The sequence below is a fragment of the Leucopleurus acutus genome (genome assembly GCF_964270905.1).
Source record: "Leucopleurus acutus genome assembly, chromosome: 10".
Classification (NCBI taxonomy): Eukaryota; Metazoa; Chordata; class Mammalia; order Artiodactyla; family Delphinidae; genus Leucopleurus; species Leucopleurus acutus.
The window spans coordinates 12,088,118-12,110,897 of NC_139153.1; the positions used below are offsets into that span (position 1 = coordinate 12,088,118).

General features: G+C 42.4%; 1 protein-coding gene across 1 annotated transcript in view; it reads right to left on the bottom strand.

Annotated features, from left to right (window-relative positions):
• ITPR1 (inositol 1,4,5-trisphosphate receptor type 1) overlaps window positions 1-22,780 on the bottom strand; it is a 318,686-nt gene that overhangs the window by 123,498 nt on the left and 172,408 nt on the right. Inside the window, exons 30-37 of the mRNA XM_082847216.1 lie at window positions 21,416-21,541; window positions 19,061-19,261; window positions 17,203-17,454; window positions 14,298-14,423; window positions 12,145-12,273; window positions 6,686-6,806; window positions 4,215-4,399; window positions 183-331 (exon numbers count right to left, since the gene is read on the bottom strand). Of these exons, the coding sequence (XP_082703342.1) occupies window positions 183-331; window positions 4,215-4,399; window positions 6,686-6,806; window positions 12,145-12,273; window positions 14,298-14,423; window positions 17,203-17,454; window positions 19,061-19,261; window positions 21,416-21,541 (1,289 nt within the window). The remainder of the gene's footprint in view (window positions 1-182; window positions 332-4,214; window positions 4,400-6,685; window positions 6,807-12,144; window positions 12,274-14,297; window positions 14,424-17,202; window positions 17,455-19,060; window positions 19,262-21,415; window positions 21,542-22,780) is intronic.

Consider the following 22,780-nt stretch of genomic DNA (forward strand, 5'->3'; position numbering starts at 1 on the left):
GTGTCAGTAAGTAGGACTGAACCTACACACTTACTTTGGGAAGGTCAGAACAGATCCCTAGCACGGGACCTGGTACTCATCAAAGTCAAAACTCAGGCCAGCCCCTCCTTCTTCAGGAACCAGTGCTGTGTCTGGCCAGTGGGATTCTGCCCCTGAGCTCCGCAGAGAAAGGGGCTGCTTACTTGCAAATGAAGCCACCGCTTTCACACTTTCTTCTGGCATCTGTGTTCTCCGGGAAGAGCAGCTCAGGCCTGTGGAGGACGTCCACCAGCACAGATAACTCGGCCTGCACCAGTGGCCTGAGACGGTCCTCCAGGGCAGAGACGATGTCCTGGAATGGAAGCACAGCCTTGGTGAGCAGCTTGGGCCACAGCTGACTGCAGGAGGGTGAAAACATTCATTTCTGACCTAAAGCATGACCACAGACGAGACTGGGTTAGACTAACCTTAGCACCGTCTGGTATTTGCCTCAAATTATTAGACATTGCCCAACGGTTACCTGAAGCATTAGGCCCTGACACAGAAAACAAAGTGATAACAAGTCATCATTCCCACCCACCCTGTGAGATGGTCCTTATGCTACTTAAGGGATCATTCCACATATTTTAAAATATGATGCAAAAAGGACGTTCGACAACATGGAAAGGTGTCTACAATATGAGTGCAAAAAATGGTCAAACAATAGTATGGACTATATGATCCGCTTCTTATAAACAACATTAATATCTCAAGGATATGCAGCAAACATTATTAAAACATCATTAGTGGTTTTCTCTGGGTGGCGGAACTATGGGTGAGTCTAGTTTTCTTCTATGTATCGGTTCTTGTGAGTATTGTCAAATAACTTCCAATGAGCATGAATTATTCACATAATAAAAAGTCATATAAAAATGAGAACACAAATGAATGAACATGCTGTATCAACATGCTAAATACATGTACCCTGAGAGCATGATGGTCTTCAAATGCAAAACACATAGCTGTAGGAAAGGAAAACAGAGAGAAGTTGAAAGAGCAGCAAAACCAACACAACAAACACCGTATAAAGGCAAATGGCAGAAAACAGATGAGAAATTGTCTTCAAAAGATGCTCAAGTCTGCTGTCTGGCTTGCTAACTCAGAACCAAGGCATCGGCATGCTGGCTAAGAAGGACAGAACGCAGCCTACTGGGTAAGGAGGAGCCGTTAACCAAGGAGATCTGCATGGAAGGGGCCACTTTAATTGCATTCGTCTCAACTGGGGACCCAAATTTCATAGGCCGAAAATTCATAAAGAATTGGGTGATCCAGACCACCCAATTTCTGGTGATCCAGAAACTAAAAAACTTGTCAATACAAGTTTACTTAATCTTAGATTTAACAAAATCTGTAATCACGCAATAATATTTAGGATGCATTAAAGAATGCATGAATGAATCAAACTATTTCTTGCGGGGAGGCGGGGGGACAATTTTCCCAAAAAGTTTGTACGAGTACATTGCCCCATCCCTTAATTCAGAGTGACTTGCACACCGCTGTCAAAAAGAGGGCCGCTTTGGCAAAATTCTCTCAGGGTTTTGTCAGTTTCCCTACCAGTTTCCTCTCAGAAAGCACCCAATCTCCCCTTCTTCAAGAGTTACTGGTCCTAACTCTGGCAAAATGTTACTTGCCTCCAGCATCTGCTTGAGATTGAAGGAGTTCTTCGGCATCGTGTTCATGAAATCTTGCATCTTTTGCCAGGTTTGAACTTCACATTGCAATTGATTTGCATTGTATTGTCAAATGTATAACATTCGGCAATCAGGGAAAGACCAACAAACAAGGATGGAGAAGCGATGGGCAGAGGGAGATGCTAGTGTTAAGTGAGGGGGTATGTCTGAATGGGGGTTAATTATATAAGCGCATCCTTTGCAACTTAATGTTCTCACATTATGACAACTTTTGCTGTTCTGGGCAATCTCGTAACTCCAGGGACTCAGACAGACAATAATTCATTAGATAACGAGGATCCCTTTAGCCACTGGCCAAGTCTTTAAAACAAGCACTACCTAAACTTATGTATTTTATTCTATTCCCCAAGAGTATGCATAATAGATCTAAGAAGAGCCCTGGTATGTTTCTGCAGCCACAGATAATTTATTTAGTTTGAGCAGGAGAAAATATGGTGTGTTCATACAGTTATGAGTCTACAATACAATAACTTTCCTCTTTCTAAAACATAGTGGGGTTGGGAAGCACTCCATGAGGAACCAAATTACCTTTGTTTAAGAAGCGGTTCTGTCACAACAAGGCTGAAATTCTTCCTTTGACCTGCGAAGCGCTGCCCACCTCCCCAGCTCCATGGATTCTGGCCACACTAACCTTCCTGTGGTCTTTGTACACACATGCTCTCCCCTTCCCTTCCACTCCATTCTTTAAGTAAGTCCTACGGTTTCCTGGTCTCGGTTCCAATGCTACTTCCTCAGCAATGCCTTCCTTGACCACCAGCCCCAGTTCCAGGCAAGATTAACGTCCTCATCAGTGCCTTTCGTAGCACTACTCATTCCTCTGCAGTGTTTGCCCCTCCTGCCATTTTACTTTTATCTGTGTGATCAGTTGATTAATGTTTGTCTCCCTTCCAACACTTGAGAGTCTACGAGGGTTAAGGTTACTTCTGGTTTTGGTCATTGTATCCCCCGTGCCTAGGGTGGGGTTGATGAATGAAACAGTGAACTCATTTGTCTTTAGGTAACTTATGTAACCTTCAGAGGTTCATTTACTTCACCAAATGATAATAATTATTACAGTCATAACAATAATAATAGTAATAATAATTAGAAGAGCAGCTCACTGATCAAGTGCTCACTGCATGCCAGGCTCTGTTCTGTGTGCTTTATGTGTATTGTATTTTCCAAAGATGGCCATCACAGTATAAACTATCTTGCACACTCTTCTTACAATGAGTCACTGACATCCCTTCCATCACATGGGGGTCCATGTCCTCTCCCCTTGAACCTAAATGGACATATGTCACTGCCTTGACCAAGAGAATATGACAGAAGGGGTGCTATGTGATTTCTGAAGCCAGGTCATTAAGGCAAATCAGCTTTTACTTATCTCTCTCAAGAGAGACTTATTTTGGGACCCAGCTGCCATGTTGTGAGGAAGCCCAGACCACATGGGGAGACAATGTGTAGATATTTTAGGTGACAGCTGAGGTCCCAGTTGACGATCAGTATCAACTGCCAATCATGTGAGTGAGAGAGATTTCAAGATGAGTCCAAACAGAACAACCATCTGATGGCAACTGCATGAAAGGACTCGAGGAAGAAACACCTCACTGAGCCCAGTAACCTCCAACACTAAAAGAGCATAAAACAATCACTGTTGTCCTTTGTTAGGCAGGCAAAGATAACCGCAACATCTTGACTCTCTTAATCTTCATATCAACCCCGTGACGTAGGCGTTACTATTATACTATTTTACAAGTTAGGAAACTGGAGAAGTTAAGTAACTTTCCCAAGGTTATGCACTTCTAAGCAGCAGAGCCACAATTTGAACCCAGGCACTGTCCTGAGATCACGCTCTTCACGACTGCACCATTGCACTGAGCTCATCTGAAGGATCTGTGATTCTCCAACTGTGGTCCAGGTACCATCTGTGAGAAAATCACCTGAGGTGCTTGTTCAAAGGAAGATGTTAACATTAAGATGTATGTTTAAGTGTTTAACATCATCTAATTCTCACTACTCTCCCTTTTAACAAAGGGAGAGCACATTTCTTCATAGGTACTAAGAAAAAAAAAAGAGTATATCCTAGCTAGAATTTAATAACACTTTTATTTTCATTTCACTCATTTTGATATAAAACTCCTCTCTCAAGTCATGATTACACTTGTTTACCTACTAATTCAAGAGGCTAAAATCCCAAGGTGATGAACAAAAAGGAGCTGTTATGCCCTTATTCTAAGCATCTTCTTCTAACACTGATGTACTCCTTCCTAATAAGAGAGGAGGGACTTCTTCATAAAGAGATCTGTAAATCAATGAATAACCTCTAAAGACCATGACTTTGTCAGGAGCTTTTCTGGTCCCAAGTAGCTCTGCACTCCTAGCCCCACAAACATCATTGCATTTGACTGTCCACTCACCATACTGTGGCCAACCCTGGATTTTCTCTGGCTTCAGGAAGCACTTCTGTGTGGGGAACCGTCTTAGGCCAGGTTAAGGATCGCTTCTGTCAGCACCGGGCATTACCTGCAATCGCTCGATGATATTCCGGTAGTCTCTGGAAGCTGCCAGGACAGAGTCTCTGCGAGCTGCATTGCGGGCCGTCAGCCGCCAGTTCATGGCAGTTTTCTGCACGATGTTGTGGGACTTGAGGAAGAGGTTGTTGACCTGGCTGTCCAGGTCCACAGGGATGGCAATGGCCCGGCTCTTGGCTGTACAGGAGAAAGGGGACTCGTGAGCCTACAATTTTGATGGGAGACACCCTAGAGACAGACAACTCCCCCCCACCATCCAGCAGGCAGATGTTTCCACGCCTATAACATGAGTGTGGACATGGAGTAGCTCAACTGAACTTCATAATCTGTTAGGTCGGGTTTTCCAATGTGAATTCTGAGGGGCAGCAGCTCTGAGAGAATTTATAACGCTCCAAGGTCATACAGTTCAGGTAACTCAAAGTCAAAGTTCAAGGGGCTTCCACAATGAATAGCTTCTTAGGGTCTCAGATGTGTTCAGACATTTTAAGAATTATCAAGACAGGGAACTCAGTTGGCCAGTAAACTGTTTTTCTAAAAAGCCTCCAGTTTGGTATCCTTTCAACAATCTACAAAATGCTGTTTCAAGCCAAACATAGTACAAAAGATAATATTTACAATGACATAAGCTAGTCTTTCCATATAGGCTCTTGTATTTTTTTTTTTTTTTTTACTTCCTTCAAAAAAGGACAATTCCAGTCCCATCATGAGAAAAACATTAGTCAAATCCACAGTGGGGTATACTGCAATAAAGATGTTAAAAAAAAATTTTTTAAAAAGTAACCTGATGAGCAAGAAAAAAAAAGAAAAAACCCACAATGGGGGACATTCTACAGACACCTGACTAGGACATCTCAAGATTGTCAAGGTCACAGAAAATAAGGAAGGTCTGAGAAACTGTCACAGACCACAGGAGACTGGGGAGGCATGACAACTGAATGCAATGTAGTAGCCTACACTGAATCCTGGAGCAGAAAAAGGACAATAGTGGAAGAAAGTGGTGAAAACCAAATCAAGTCTGGAAGTTGAGTTCATAGCAATAGGCCAATGTCAGCTTCTTAGTTTTGACAAACGTATCTGGTAATGGAAGATGTTGACAGCGGGGGAAACTGGGTGAGGGATATATGGGAACTCTTGTGTCATCTTGGCCACTTTCTTATAAATCTAAAATGACTGCAAAATAAAACAGTTAATTTAAGAAAGGAAAATAACTAGACGAACCATCCTTTTTTCCATACGCGAAATCCAACAACATGGAAAAAACTAAGACAACTGTTCCTTCTCTTCAAAACTTCATACCAGTAGAAGCAAAAAAAGTGCTGGGGTTAATGGGTTGTACAGTTTTCATGCTCTGCTGTTTCACAAATACCAGCCCTCCTTGCCTTTCCTCATCACGGCCAAGACTATGAAAACATTTCCTCTCTCTGATGATTACTGGGCTAGGAACTCAGAGATCTGCCCAAGTTTTAACCAACAACCTTAAGTTGCAGGATCATACATGGGCAGAATTTAGGGCTATCTGGGGAGCCCATCTCAGAACCCTATTTGAGAGATATCACACCACGAACCTATAATCTGTAATGTACACACTTTCAAAAGCCTAATCTCTTTCTGTGAAATAGTACCACATAAATAATAAAAAGACACGAATACCTTCCATATGAGTATAAAGGAAACCAGGCAGGGACGACTGAAATCGGGCAATGAGCCCTAGTAAACACAATCTATACTTGCTGGACAGCTACTCAACAGTGCTAAGAGACCCGCTTGTCTTTTCTGGTGTCTGCAGAGATCTTAATAGCTACTAGAGACAGACACCCCTGCTCAATTTAGGCAGGAAGATTATCCCTTTGCATTGCATAGCATGTATGGGGAGGGGGTGGAACAGGGCAAAGCAACAGAGTCTGACAAGCTCCGGGTGAAGGGAGCAGTAATGGTTGTAACTTCCTTTCAAAGCTGCCTAGGAGAGGTGATACAAGGTTGGGGGCAGGGGATGGAGAAGCATTTATCATCAAGAGGCAGAAGGGAGCAGTGCGCCATTTCTGAGAAAGGGCGTTCCACAGGATTGGACATGTGCTTTGCACGAAAAAAAGTTTCCATGTGGTCAAATATGTTTACCGGATTAAACAAATCACTTTCTTGAACAAGGGGCTTCCCAGGGCCTTAAATAAACTTGAGCTCTGTGACTTGCCAAGAGTTGCCTAACATTTAACCGTGGAATCTTGTTTTTCAAAGCCTATCTTTCTTTGGGACTTGCTGGCTCTGGACTTTGGCAGGTGCTGGCTTGGAAAGATGAAAAGGAGGTTTAAGAATCAAGAAGATCTCAGTTCCAGTTCTGGCTGTGCAGCCTCCCGGGTGCGGAAGCCTCACAGAGCTTTATAGCCACTGCTCCATCCAAGGTGGCCTTTATTACCACTGGGCAACGCATTTTCATCATGTTAAATCCAACCTGAGTTGGTGTCTTACCTACATCAGAGAGCACCCGAATGCAGCTCTCCACTGAGGCCTTCTGGCTCGGCATGAGCCAGTTGCAGTGGTAAACCCTGAACACACCTTGCAGCAGCTGCACAAAGACGGGCTGGCGAGTCTGCAAGAAAGAGAAGCCGAGAGGAAGGCGACGTGAAGACTTTTATTTGTGACCGATTGATACGCTGGTCAGAAACAGACACTGCCTTGAACCACGGGTTCATGGACCCTTATGCAAGAGTGGGAAGGGGTGACCAGTGATGAGCTGGATTCCAGAAGTGGCCTGGCCAAGGCAGAAAAAGTCAGAAGCATTTGAAGGCAATGCACAAACTTCATGCTAAGTCTGACCACCAGAAGGCGAAGCAGAATATCACAGCCTGAAAACAGGTATTCTTGTCTAGCTACCAACTGGCTGTGTGACTGTAGGCAAATCACTTTAGTTCTCTGAGCTTTAACTTCGTGCAATATATAAAATACAGGGATTGAGGCCAATGAACCCCCAAAGTTGTTTCCAGATGTTATATTCCATGAGTAGAACCTATATATATATATATATATATATATATATATATATATATACTTTTTTTTTTTTTTTTTTTTGCGGTACGCGGGCCTCTCACTGTTGTGGCCTCTCCCGTTGCAGAGCACAGGCTCCAGACACGCAGGCTCAGGGGCCATGGCTCACGGGCCCAGCCGCTCCGCGGCATGTGGGATCTTCCCGGACCAGGGCACGAACCCGCATCCCCTGCATCGGCAGGCGGACTCTCAACCACTGCGCCACCAGGGAAGCCATAGAACCTATAGTTTTAATCAGCATAAACAAACTGGTTAGTGAATCTCACCTAGAATGCTCCTTACTTCTTTATTTCTGGCCGTGTCTTCAATGACATAAGGAGAAGCTAGTTCTCATGGTTACTCTTCACAAGTGTTCATTTACTACAGATCAGTACTTGCAAGTTAACTACAGAGTAGGATTTATTCCTCTCTATGATGGTATAAATTTGTACTCATTTTAAAATAAAGGAACTCAAACTACGACTTAATCAATTTGACATTGACTTCCTAAGTGCATTTGCAAATTATAATTTTGGCCTTCATCCAAAGCTACCTGGACCAGAGTAGCATTAGACCTGCAAGGCAAAGGTCACTGTGTATGGTAAGCTACTCCACTGGTCTTTAATTTTTAGGAGAAAGTACTTGCAGATCCCTTCCGAAAAACAGGAGGAGTTACTACAGCAACGAAAAAAAGTACAGAAAAAACTCTAGAGAAGTTTCTCAGATAACAGAACAACAATTGAAAAGTGCTAGGGGAAAGGAAATTTATTGTAAGAAATTAAAACAGGTTATGATATCACTTATATGTGGAATCTAAAAAAAATGATACAAATGAACTTATTTACAAAACAGAAATAGACTCACAGACATAGAAACAAACTTACGGTTACCAAAGAGGAAAGTGGGGAGGGATAAATTAGGAGTTTGGGAATAAGCTATACACACTACTATATGTAAAGTAGATAACCAACAAGGACCTACTGTATAGCAGAGGCAACTATACTCAGTATCTTGTAATAACCTATAATGGAAAAGAATTTAAAAAAGAATACGTGTGTGTGTGTGTGTGTGTGTGTGTGTGTGTGTGTGTGTCTAGAACTGAATCACTTTGCCGTCCACCTGCAACTAACACAACACTGTAAATCAACTATATTTCAATTAAAATTTTAAAAAATAGAACAGGTTAATAAAAATTCAGAACCTCCTCTATAAACACCGTTCAGATAACTTTTACTTATTAAGTACCACACACTTCACTTAAGAGCTCACTGGGGCCTTGGTAAGTATCCTATGACAGAGGAGTTACCTTAATAACACAAATGAAAAACAAAAGCTCAGAAAGGTTAAAATAAAGCATCCAAAAGAACGAAGTGATGGCCAAGCAGTGAGTCATCTTCAGGGCTCTCTGATGCCCCAAATCTGTGCTCTTTCTACTAAGTTCACCTACAAACCAGAATCTCATTACTTTCTTGAGGGAGTACTTTCTGTTCTGCACCTCACAGCCCACCAAGACAGTCATCTGTGTTACTAATAGAGAACAGGAACACAGGAAGCCTGAGAAGCCCTGATACTGAGCTCCTGAGCCCAGTGGGTCCACTGAGAGCAGCTATCTATTGAGAACACTTCTTCCCTGCCTGTCCCTGTGCTGAGTGCTTTACACACACCTCATCTGACCAACCCCTGACCCCATGAAGTAAGCAGTGGTATCAGCACCCACCCTACTGGCTAATGTGCGTGGAGTTGGGATGGGAACTCAATGGCCTAACTCAAAGAAAACGAATCCTTCGACTAAATGAATTCAATTGAACCAGTATTTATTGAGCATCTGCTCTATTCCCATCTGGCCTCTGAATAAACGAAAGACGAATAAATCGGCCAGAGGAGCTGCTTCTTAATTATCCATTTTAATGGACAACCTGGGGGCATCAGCTCACGCGACCTCTTGGGCTAATGAACATGGCTGCCCATCACCTTCTTCCTGAGATTCTTCCCTGCTTAGTTCTTAAGGCTCTGCGTTGCTCGTGAATCCCATTCTGACTGTAAGATAACCCCTTGGTCTTCCTCTGGTCTCTTTAACGAACTGTCCTTAATTATCTGTGCTCGGCCCAGGTCCCTTCTAGTCAACCCCTTCATTTTCCCAGCTGAGACTTGAACGAGCCGATGTCTATATATGGACTTTACCACTTCCCTCTCCTGAGTCTCCCTGATTCATTTAACTCACTCAACAAATGAACATGTACCAGGGGCCAGGCACGGTGCTCGAGATAGAACAGTATCTGAGACACCTCTCTGCCCTCCCCACTGTAGCTTGCCGTCTAGCAGGACACAGTACAAACTGCCAATTATTAAGCACCTACTGTGTACCAGGCACTACGCTATATTTTCATAAACATTAACTCTAATTCTCACAATAATCTGCAGGGTTGATACTATAACCCTGTTATAGTAAGAAATGGGGTTCTGAAGTTTCAACATCTACCCAAGTTCACAGAGCTGGGAAGGGGTGGAGTGAGGATTGGAACCCAGCTCTGACCTGCTATAAAAGCCTCCAAAGTTCTGTTGCTGCTCCCGGATCCCACATTTCCAGCTGCCTCACGGACATTCCACTGGCACCTTAAATGCAGCACAGCCCAATCCCAGGCCACCATTTTCCTCCCTCACAAATGTGGGTTAAAAGAAGGGAAGGAAGGAAACAAAACCAGGAAGGAAGGAAGGACGAAGGTACAAATCTACCTGGGGAGCAAGACATAGGCTTTTCAACAGATAAAGTGAGACATGTTAGGACAGCTTCAAAAATAGTATTCCTTGAAAATAAATATTCTAGAAATCCAGCTTGGACTTTGTATTTTAAATATGCTTAGACAAGCGCTTCCCTGGTGGAGCAGTGGTTGAGAGTCCGCCTGCCGATGCAGGGGACGCGGGTTCGTGCCCCGGTCCGGGAAGATTCCACATACTGCAGAGCGGCTGGGCCCGTGAGCCATGGCCGCTGAGCCTGCGCGTCCGGAGCCTGTGCTCCGCAACAGGAGAGACCACAACAGTGAGAGGCCCGCGTACCAAAAAACAAAAAACAAACAAAAAATATGCTTAGACAACCTGGGCCTTGCTAGGGACTTACATAACATTTATGTTGAAGATTTATTTCTCTGACCACTCCTGCCTGTCAATTGGCTTAAAACTGGTTTCAGAGCAAGGCAGTGGAAGGAGACAGCAGGGGGACCAAGATGAAAAACCAAAAATACAAATTCCTGGTTAATGGTTTCCATCAAATTAATTTGATTGGTTTACTTTGACATTTGGTTTTGCAATACTGTTTCACAGTCTCTAGGAGAATGGGTATTGCCATAGCAATTGCCACCATGCAAGTCCAATCTGACTAACCAAAGCAGTTGGCTCTGTAGAACAGCACTTGGTAAGGAGCACGTTCTGGCCTCCAGCAGCTCATGTGCTTGGGATCTAACAAGTTCCTGTTGCCCAGTTACACAAAAACTATGTACAGATATTCTAAAAGTCGCATTCTAACTTTATGATACTTTAGAGCAGGGGTCCCCAACCCCCGGGCCACGGACCGGTACCTGTCCACGGCCTGTCAGGCACAGGGCTGCACGGCAGGAGGTGAGCGGCGGCAAGCCAGCGAAGCTTCATCTGCGGCTCCCCGTCGCTCCCATTACCGCCTGAACCATCCCAACCCCCCACCCCGTGGAAAAACTGTCTTCCACGAAACCAGTCCCTGGTGCCAAAAAGGTTGGGGAGCGCTGCTTTAGAGATAACTAAAAGCTAGCAGTGAAGCTCAGTTAAATAGAAGGTTACCAACAGTCCCTAAGAAAACATATCTTACTAAAAATTCCGTAATTCAAGTTTCAGAGTCAGACAGGCCTGGGTTGAAATCATGGTTTTGCCAGTTAGTAGTTGCGACCATGGCTGAGCATGGTAATTAAATCCTCTGAGCCTCATTCTGCTCAGCTGCAAAATGGGGATAATACCATCTGTACTAAGCGAATATGAACTCCTTTACATAGGTAATGGATATAGCAATATCTAATAAATGTACCAGTGATATTACACTGACCATGAATCACTCTTCTCTTGGAGAATTTACCTTAAGATTATTTGTCTACGCTCCAACCACCCTAGGCCACCCATCAACCCCAGGACAGCCTCCATTTATTTGCATGACAAGGATGGTTACTCTTGCTCTTCTGACCACCTGAGACCAAGTCCTGCTTTCATTCTGCAGGCTGTACACACAGACCTGCAGCAAGACTCCCGCAGCCACGGACCCAGACGTCAGTTCTAAAAAGAAGAGCGATTTTTCCAAGTAAAAGAATAATAAAAACACCTCCCAGGTCCTTTGGAACTCTAACTACACTGACAATCAGCACGCAGGGCTGCTGCGCTGCACGACTCCAGGGGACTCCATGTGAGCAGCACGTGCTGGGGCTGGTGTAACGTGGCAGCCCTGCTGTCAAGGCTAAAGGACTTCTCACTCCCACCTGCCACGTACCCCTTCTGGTGAACTCTAGGCACACACTTCAAGTTAAATGGAGATTTCCAGACATATTTTTAAAAAGTGTTAATAACACGCTAGCATTTATTTGAAAGCTACTTCTCTTTCTAAGATTGGAGGTAAGGAATCAACAAGATTAAAGGGGGGGGGGGAAGAAGGCATTTTAAGGAGAAAATCAACAACCAACAGAACCATCTAGTACAGAAAATCATTCTCAGGTACTTGATTATCCAAGGGATCCTGTAAAAACCACTCTTCACAAAGAGAAAAGCATCTGTAGCAATGCTTTGCAGAGCGGCTCATCCATCTATAGCCGCTCAGTCCCGAATCCGCACCAGCTCCAGCTGCCAAATATCTATTGTGAATACCCTGCATCTATCAATACATTTGTATTTCCTACCTGCAAAGTCGTACTCTGGTCTGAGAAGGGAGAGCTGAAGAACGTGGTAACGATGCTCATGACAATCTCAGTGACATACCTCTCCAAAACTGAGTCTGCATGCTTCCTGTCACTTGTGTTGTTACAGGCCTGGAGGACAAATGGACACTTTAGACATTATACCAAAACCTGCACACCAGTTGTAAAATTAAGAAATCTGTGACTACTCCTGCTAATTACCCTTAACAAAGGAAAAGGAAGAGCCTGCAAGTCAGTACTTCTCCCCTTAAGAGACAGCAATGATAAAAAAATAAATCATGGAAGAAGAGAAACAGATCAACTTGGATATCATGGTGTGGCATCACAGAATATGAAAATTGGTGTGGGACCTACAAGGCCATCGCTTCCCAATTCCTACCAACTTGCGGCAAATCTAAAACCCAAAAGGTGGTAAGAGGCATCATAACTACAACTGCCTACATTGTCCCTAAAAGTAAACTGTTTAAGCCATTCATCTTCTCTAGGCCAGAGTTTCCTAAAGCATATAATTAAGATCCTGAATCAAATATTACCACTGAGGACCACTGTGCATGATATTCTCCAAACCTAGAACACTCTTCCATTCAATCAAAATTCTGCCGATATGCAGTACTGTTGAAAATAGTGGGCTGTGACTCTGGATAACTGTATACGTTTTCAGGTGAAGAGAGACTTCAGATTTCACCTGGACTCTACACAATTTCACTGTGTAGAATAAGATTAGAGATTTATCAATAGAAGAACAGGTTTTAAAAATTCATTTTATTAAATCAAGTCTTATTACCAAATTCATTAGCCCTCTAATTTGAGATATAAAATTGTATATAATAAAAAATTATGAAGTAAGGGCTAAAACAATCAAATTTTATTAGCTATCAGGCTCTGAGCCCAGCGATGAGCAGTGTGTGGACACATCCAGAGAATGAAGGTGGCGACAGATTTTACAGCATTTTTGAACAATTTAAGGCAGGGGTCAGCCAAGTTAAGTGCTACTGGCTGTTTTTATAAATAAAGTTTTATTGGAACCCAGCCATGCCCATCTGTTTACAGACTGCTATGGCTGCTCTCATGCTAGCAGGGCAGAGTTGCAGTTGTGACAGAGACTGCATGGCCCACAAAGCCAAACATGATTACCATCTGGACCTTCACAGAAAACTTGTCGGAGTCCTGATTTAAAGGGGCAAAGCAGGCCTGCCATTTCAAGCCTGAACCCCCAGATTTATGGGATTAAAAGACTAGGAAGAATTTGAGATAAAAATATATACATATTTAAATAATACATCTATATATATTTATATATATATATATATATATATATATATATATATATATATCTGTGACACCAACACCAGGGTATTATTAAACATAGTCCTTCATTACAAGGAAAGTAAGTTCTTTCAGGCTCCTTGTCTCACACTGGGAATTGTACAGTCAGGAGAAAATACCACATTCTAGCGTTCTCCAATGCACCTTTTTTCTTTTTTTTTAGCATCACAACGTTTCTGAAATTGGTATTCATCTCACAATCATTCTCTCAAGGACTGAATTACTTTCCCCCCACGCGCCCTCCCCCCGAACCCTACCACCACAAAACTCATATGAAATCCATAAAGCGCCTTGTGAGGTCGCAGTCCCATAGCTTTAGAACCAATATTAAGCTCAGCGCAAAACCAAACCAAGAGTACTGAAGCCCACCCCAAAGGCTGGGTCAGGAAAGCAATAGACGGAAAGTGACATGCTTTGCAGGATGCTCGACACCAGACTGTAGGAGATATCATAAACGCTCACACTCAGGAAGGTGTCCTTCGAGGAAAGACTTATTCTCAAAGAAACGAAAAGTTTATAAATTTGAGTTTAGTATGTCCCAGGTTATCATTCACAAATCAACCCATAAAGGATGAGATGAAAACCAGAAATAATCTACCTTACCTGAAGCTTGACGAGTAAAATCTATTCTCAGCTAGGAGTAAAAGGGTCAAGAGAAACGAGACGTGTGGAAAGACGAGAGCCAGGTGCCTCCTTGTGCCACAAATCAGCGAGGTGAAATTACGTGACTGCGTCCTTATGTCTGCACAGGGTGACCCAGACACACACGTACCCCCTTACCCTGCCTCCTTAGCTCCAGAAAGACTTACCCTGCAGATGTCCACAAGGAAATTCTCAAACAATTTCCACATGTGATTACTGGTATAAATCTCCTTCATTTCCACCTCCGTATCCACATAGCAGTGATTCAGGAAGTTAATGTACGCAATTTTAACCTGGAAGTGAGAAACAGGTTTTTCTCAAAAACCAACTTAGTACATGCAGGATTGATTAGTTCCCTCATTTTAATAGTGACAAGGATGGACCATGATGGTCATTCCATTTTCCCCTGCACGCTTTAACTTCTATGATTTTTTGATATTCAAAATTCACTATTATAAAATTCAAAAACAAAGCTTTTGGAAGAGAATATGTTCATGACCTCAAGGTAAAGAATGGAACAAGGGCTTCCCTGGTGGCGCAGTGGTTGAGAGTCCGCCTGCCGACGCAGGGGACATGGGTTCATGCCCCGGTCCGGGAAGATCCCACATGCCGTGGAGCGGCTGGGCCCGTGAGCCACGGCCACTGAGCCTGCGCGTCCAGAGGCTGTGCTCCGCAGCGGGAAAGGCCACAACACTGAGAGGCCCGCGTACCACAAGAAACAAACAAACAAAAAAGAATGGAACAAAAAACACTGATCAGAGAAGAGAAGATGGACACGTTTCACTACATTAAAATTAACAATTTCTGGGACACCCATGGTGGGTCCAGTGGTTAACACTCCGTGCTTCCACTGCAGGGGGCATGGGTTCGATCCCTCATCAAGGAACTAAGAAAAAAAAAAAGAATATCTATGAAATGGCACTGTTACAAGAGTTAAACGACACGATTTGGAAGAAGCTGTTTGCAATGCATATCCCCACAGAGAATTCCTACAGATTTGTGCATATACGATGGCCACGCCAAAGGAAAAACAGGCAAAAAATCGGATCTGCTATTTACTTAAAGGAATATCAAATCGATTGAATCTCATTTAGGAATCAACCGGATAGAAATTAAAACCACTATGAGATATCACTGTACACCCACCAGATTGAAAACAAATATATACTAATAAAGGGTCTGATAATAGCAAGGGTTGGCAGGGTCTGGGAGCAACAAGAGCTCTGGGGGAGGGGTGGCCACTGGAGTAACTGCTGGGAACCACTTCACATTATCAAGTCAAAGGGAAGAAATGCACCTTGTATGACCCAGCACTTCTAAGTATACCCCCTGCAGAGATGTGTACACGTGTGGGCCAGGACACACGCACTGGTCCTAACAGCCAAAAAGCAAAAATAACCCAAATGAGCATCAACAGACGTACAGAAAATCATATTGTGGGACAATGACACAGAGCAATGCTCCAAAGCAAAGGAAATGAATACAGGCGCGTTATCTCAGGGTGGATGGATCCTAACGCCGCACGGCAGAACAGGAAGAGGCACAAAACAGTGCATAAAGGAAGTTCAAAAGCGGGCAAAACTCAATTATACTGTTTAGGGATGTACAAAGAAAACTACATAAGAGCCACGCCACAACTATGCCTCCATGAGGGAGCCCTCTGGGGGAGGCTGGGGACTGGAAAAGGACACAGGCGGGGAATGAGGCACATTTCCTGACCTGGGTGGTGGTTACACAGCCGCTATCTTTGTAATTATTCTTATACTGCACAAGTCACGTTTATGTACTCTTCTGTACTTAGGTTGTATTTCAAACAAATATGGGCAAAAAACAAGCTATTATACCTCACTTATGCATAATAAGAGAAATGCAAAGTACAACTATATCGAAATACCACATCCATATATCAGGGATATGATAATCCAAATATTTGATAATATACTGTATAAACCAGACTGTGAGAAAAATGTAGTATTTTATTTCCTTCTTCTTCTTATTATCACATTATATAATAAGCTGGTTCAACATTCATGGAAGACAATTATGGTACATCTGTACAATGAAATTTTATACAACTATAAAAAAGGAATGTAGAATCTCTTTACGGACTGATATGAAAAAAAGAATGTACCTGGAATGTCACCTTTTGTGTTAAAGGGGGGGGGGGGCGGAGAATAAAGTATATATATTTATAAATGTTTTTATGCAAAACTCCGGAAGGATACACAAGAACCTAATAAATAATTTTCTGAGGGGTGTGGGGAACAGGTAAAGATTTTTCATAGTTTACTCCTTTATGGTCTTTGCTATTTGAATTTTTCTAAATGTATTAACTTTTCCAAACATTAATCTAAAAACAGTACATATATTTAATATATACTACATATGCTATATATATATATAAATGTATGTATATTTAGTTTAAAATATAAACTAAGAGTATATATTTCAAAACATACAAAGATAAAATATATACTGTATGATCCATTTTTTGTTACTAGCTAATGTATATGAATAGGGAAACAGAAAGCTGGAAGAATTTACTTCAAAAACCTAAGAGGTATTTATTATGGGCAGTGAAATGGTAGATTACTTTCATTTTCTTATTGGTTACCTGTAGTTCCTGAATATTTTATAGTCGACATTCATTATTTTTGCAATACAAGTTTTTGTTTTAAAGAATACACTTAACAGAGTTAAGTTTTACATTGGTATGAACTGTATCTCAATGCACCGTTCTTCTCATTTCTGAGAAGTTCATTCAGGTCAATGCTCTTTGGTCAACACGTGGAATCATTCATTACACAGAGCTGAAGCCCTCCAGCAGTTTCCCATTCTTCTTCAAGGAGACGGACGGAAAAATTTACTCCCCCATCATTCCTCTCACCCAAAACCAATGCTCAAGAAGATGCTGTTTCAGCCAATGCAAATCTCACGACAAAATGAGCTGCAGGTGTCAAAACTGTGAGGTCCCACCTAGGTCAGCGGAAGACTCCCATCCAGCCACAGCCCCACACGCCACGAGGAGAGACATGAGCAGGGCCCACCCATCCTGGGGATAGAGTCGCTCACCTCAGGGATGCAGTCCTCGTGGGTCACCACGCGGACAATGTCATCCAGCGGGAGCAGGGAGTTGCACTTGATCTCCGTGTAGACGTTCTTGCCCTCTGTGCACACGGCCAAGAGCTCGACCAGGTGGATGTGGTACATGAGAGGGCTGTTCTCATCCATCCGGTCCCGTTCCGACCTCATCATCTGGATCAGAGTCTGGAAAGAGGCTCTGTCGTTGTAGAATACGAGGACATCCTCTCCTGAATTAACCAGCTATAATCAAAAGAACGAGACTTGCTTATAGCACAAGTTTGCAGGGATGGGGGAAGCATTAAACAAACAAATCTATTCACAAAGAAAGAGATGTTCTGTTAGCATTTACCTTCCAAAACCAGTAGCACCTGTACTACTGAACTCACCTAGATTTCAGTCATTTATTACTAAACAACTACAAATCTTCAGCAGCATCATTTTCATTCACAGATATAAAAATATCACAACAGTCCTAAAAAACTATCAGGAGAAGAGAAAGTCTACATACCAGCATTCAGGTATCTGGTAAAAATGTAGATTTCAACCTTGCACTTGTATTTCCAAACTAATCATTAGGCAATGATTTTTGTTTTTAAAAACGTTTCCATCTCCTTTTCATGCCTTATAAGTACTCTTCTTACAACTCTTTCACACGCTGCCTTATTTCTTCACAATCACAAATTATCCAATCCTAATTAAGATACGCCTTCCTTTCAACATTCAAAGAGTCAAGGCATTCCTATTCGTAACTTGTCTCCCGGGGACTGGGGCTTTTCATAACTCTACTTAAGAATTAATCAATTTCACCACTGCATGAAATACAAAAGATCCAAAAAGGGCCGGCACAGAAGTCAAAATAAATATGGTCAATATTATTTACTTAATAATAACTAACCTTTATGAACTCTGAGTATGTGCCAGATACCATGATTACTTACAACAGCGACTCGAGTAGCACAGCAGACTTCCAATAAACGGTAGCTATTATTGTCATCATTATCTGATTTAACCTGCCTATCAGCTCCTCAAGTGAATACCGCCATGCCTTCATTTACAGAAACCCACACTGAGTGTTTGAGAAGTCAAATAACACATCCCGAATCACACAGCCAGGGACATGGTACAGCCAACATTCGCATCCCAGGTCGAGCCAACACTTTTAATGACACTACACCACCTTTCACTGAAATCATATATGTAGATAAGATTATAAACCCAAGTGTTAAGTGGATTTACTTGAGATTCCTTTTTTTTTTTTTTTTAAAGGTGGAAGGATGGATGAAACCAAGCATATGCAGACGCCAAATTTGCGGGAGTGACAGAGGACCTTCCTGGCCAGACAGCATACATGGGACACAGACGTCCCACAGAGAACCAAGGGGGACTTTGCCCCAATTCCACTGACCAGCTTCTCCTTGAGAATCATCAAGCAACAATTTTTCCAGCTAATTAATTTGGTGAATAATTTTTTTAAAAAAAAGTCATATAATCTACAAGAAGGGATGCTCTGGCTCAAAAGGTTCTACCCACATTTAACCTCCATCCACTCTATTTTGGTTCAGTATTCCTGGGGGTGTTTTTCCCTCTCAGAAGAATCCAAGCCAATGATCCTTAAAATAAATAGAATTATTGCTACAAAATACTAGATCAGACTCTCGCCTGTATCTATAGCTTAAGCTCACAAACACATGATTACACACACTTATACACACACACACACACAAATTACTTTCTGTCCCTTCCTATGGCTCCTGGACAGGGTGCCAGTTCATACTGATAAAATTAAATCATTTTTAAGCTCCTACAGAACACCAGAGGAAGATATATAGAAATCCATAGTTGTCACCTCAGCCATGACCATGTCCTGGCACTTTTTGATGAATTTCCCTTCGGCCTTGACGATCGTCTGCAAGAACTTGATGTACTGGACGTTTCGACCGTGAGTCTCAATGCAGTGAACAAAGTGCTGGACGACTCTCTCGTTGATCTCACTACACAGCTGGAAATTGTTCATGAAGATGTGCTGCATCGTGACCGCCTCCAGGATCTGGCGCAAGAGTGAGGGCGGGGGCACAGGCACATGGTCAAAGGAAGGCCAGAGCAGAGGACCAAGTGAGAAAAAGAAGAGTCCACGACAAACACAGAGAGGGGGGCATTTAACCCTGTGAAAGCATCTTTCTCCGTGCTCGCTTCTGTACCGTCTTCCTTTTTACTCAACTTTTTCAATAAACACATAGGGCACTAAACTCATCATTAGTTTTCTGCTGAATGAATTCCAGAGGGACCATCAGCACCCAGATCAAGAAATAAAACAGGCTGCCTTTACGGCCCACCCCCCACTTTTACCACTATTTTGACTTGCACAACCATAGATTTGTTTTGCCTGTTCTTGAACCTCATGCATCCTCTTCCACCTGGCTTCTTTTGTTCAACGTTACTTTTGCATGTTGTCATCCATGTTGTTGCATGTATTACTAGTTTGTTTCTTGTCACCGCTATGTACATTCCATTGCATGACTATACCACAATGTATTGATCTGTTCTATTGTTGATGGGCATCTGTGGGAGTACCTAATTTTAAGAGTAAGTAGTTACGCAATTCTTACGACAAATACGATGAACAGTATTCATATAGTGAACGAATAATGAACAGTGAACAGTGCCGCTCTGAACATTCTTCTCAATGTCTTCTGATAAACACAATGTATGCGTCTCTGTTGGCTTTATACCCAAGAGTCGAACTGTCGGGTTGCAGAGTTTAAATATGTTTGGCTTCGGAAGATACTTCCAAACAGCTTTGAAAGATGTTACCAATTTACATTCTACATTACAGTTACTCTGTATCCTTGTCAACACTTAGTAATGTCAGTCTTTTCATTTTAGTCACATTTTGTTGCACGCATCTTGCTTGATTTACATTTCTCTGATGACTAACCATGTTGAGGGCCTTGTCATATTTATTGGCCATCTGGATAACCTCTACTGTGGAGTGTCCCACTGTTAAATTTTTTGTCCATTTAAAACAGTGGGCTGTGAATTTCCTTACAGACTCTCCTGAGTTTGATACCTATTCTGGGTATGAACTCGCTGCTGGACTCGTACGCTGTGTCTTCTCCCACTCTTTGGCTTGTCTTTGCTAACTTAATGGTGTCATTTGATGAATAGAAGTTCTTAATTTTAAAGAAGTCCAATTTATTGATATTTTCCTTAATGACTAGTGCTCTTGGCATACTGTGTGAAAAAACTTCCCTTTCCACAAGGTCATGAAGGTATTTTCATGTTCTCTTCTAGAAGCTTAATTTTCTACTTTTTACCCAGACCTACTGAGTTATTGGGTTTTATGACTAGTATGAGGCAGGGGGCTTTAACCTTTTCATTTTTTGCCTTTTCTTTTTCTTAACATGACAAAGAGGGAACATTACCCTACAACGCAGTAGTCCTCTTCCTGGAAAGCTCCAGCAGTACAGATGAGTGAGTGTTTCTGTGTGTTTCTGTGTGTGTACGTGAGGGTGTGTTCATGTACAAAGATGTTCTTTGCAGTACTGTTCACAAGCCAAAATCAGACACTGCCTAATTGTCCATTAATACAGGAACGGTCTAAAAAAAGTTACAGCCATTCTACAGAATGCCATTTAGCCATGAAAATGAATGAGCAAAGTTTATATATTTTTCACTTGCAAAGACAGCCAAGATGTGTTAAGTGAAAAAAGCAAAACGCAAAACAATGGGTGGAGTGTACCACCATCTTCTTTTAAAAGAAAGCATATTACACATTTAATATATTTTTAAAAACATATTTAACTAAAATGTAACATAATTATGTTTTACATGGATAGATGACGTTTTGTATAAACACAGAAAACCTGATGCATGACCTTAGGAGGTTGTGCCTGCACTGTGAGAATTAGCACTTTGCTATGGCTGGAGTTTGATGTAATGAGGACTGTTATTAAGAAAAAATATCAATTCATCTTACCTTTGCATCTACCACCTCTTCCCCCCTCCTTCTACCTTTTCTCCCAAAAGGATGGGGAGTATTTACATCCTCCTGAGTGTTGATCAAAATGTTCCCCGTTGGAATGAATGTTGCCTCATAACGAGTCCCAGCGGCCACAACAGCAAAAGAACAAGGTGTTCTTCTCGCTTCCTGCTTCCCCACCCGCCTCCCCACACAGATTTCCAGACAGGCCTCCAGTCTTACCCCTGGGTTGAGAAACAGGTTTATATGTTTGTGGAGCAAAGCCTGATTCTGCTGGTTGCCAGCACAGAAATTCTGCAGAAACTCGTGAGCCAGCCTCATTATCTCCTGCATCTTGGTGTCTTCGGCCTGTGTGGAGGGAGAGAGACAAAAAACAGGTTGAAAACAGGGCTATGCCTTTGACTAGAGAAGGTCGACAGGAGAAAGCACTGATCTCTAGGCCAGGAGGCCAGGTTCGATGACACCTCCATCCCCTCCGACTAATGTGGGGCTCTGGGGGTGTTTGCTGGGAGCGGGCTGTGTGAAAACATTGGGGGACTGCACTGCTGACCCTGCAAAGAAGCCAACAAGTTGTTTATACTTCATGGAGAAAAGTGAATTCTCTCCCACTAGCTTTGGGCAGAAATGAAATGATTTTATTGGGGAAAAGGGCAATAGAGAGTGAAAGCTAAGAGGAAGTGTCTGGAATTCCACTGTCTAGCAACGGCTGACATCTCTGAACCCCCTACTTCTGAAAATACGGACGGACAGCAGATGGGAGCCAACTTCCTCAATGGCCATAAACCCACACCTCCCCAGCTCTCGGGCACACATTTTTAAGTTGCCTTAACCTGTGGACACACTAACTTTTGGCAGTAGCTAACATGGCACAGTGGAAATCTCTTTAGATTCTAAGTTAGGGCACAGGTATCTGGGTCTTAACTCCTTTCCCTGTCACTTCAGGCACATTATTTAACCTAAGACTTAGTTTTCCTGCCTATAAAATCAGGATTATATGTGTCTCAGGCATTTCACATGGTTGATTACGATTTTCTCATTTCATATATCAAAAACATACACTCGATAAGCAACAAGGATATGTTGTACAGCACAGGGAAGTACAGCCATTATCATATAATAACTTTTAATGGAGCAAAATCTATAAAGATAATAAATCCCTTTGCGGTACCCCTGAAACTAATATAATATTGTAAATCAACTATGCTTCAATTAAAAAAAATACACTCAGTATTTGTAAAGAGTTGGATGCCTATGACAAGACAATTATATAAAACCTCTTGCCACTCTACCCAGTTCTAAACAAGCCACCCTTTACAATAGTAAAAAGGCCCCAAATGGAAATCATCCCTCAGATTCATAGAGCCCACGTCATCTCCCTAAGTCATCGCACATACTTCGCCACATTTCAAGGGCCAGAAAGTGTAGCAGTTGGGAATGCAGGCCCCGAAACCAGGCTGCCTGGCCCTTATGCCAGGTCTACAACTTCCAAGCTGTGTGACCTTGGGCAGGTGACTTAACCTTTCAGTTTCCTCATCTGTAAAATGGAGCTAATAACACACACACACTTCCTACTTTGGTTACGATTAA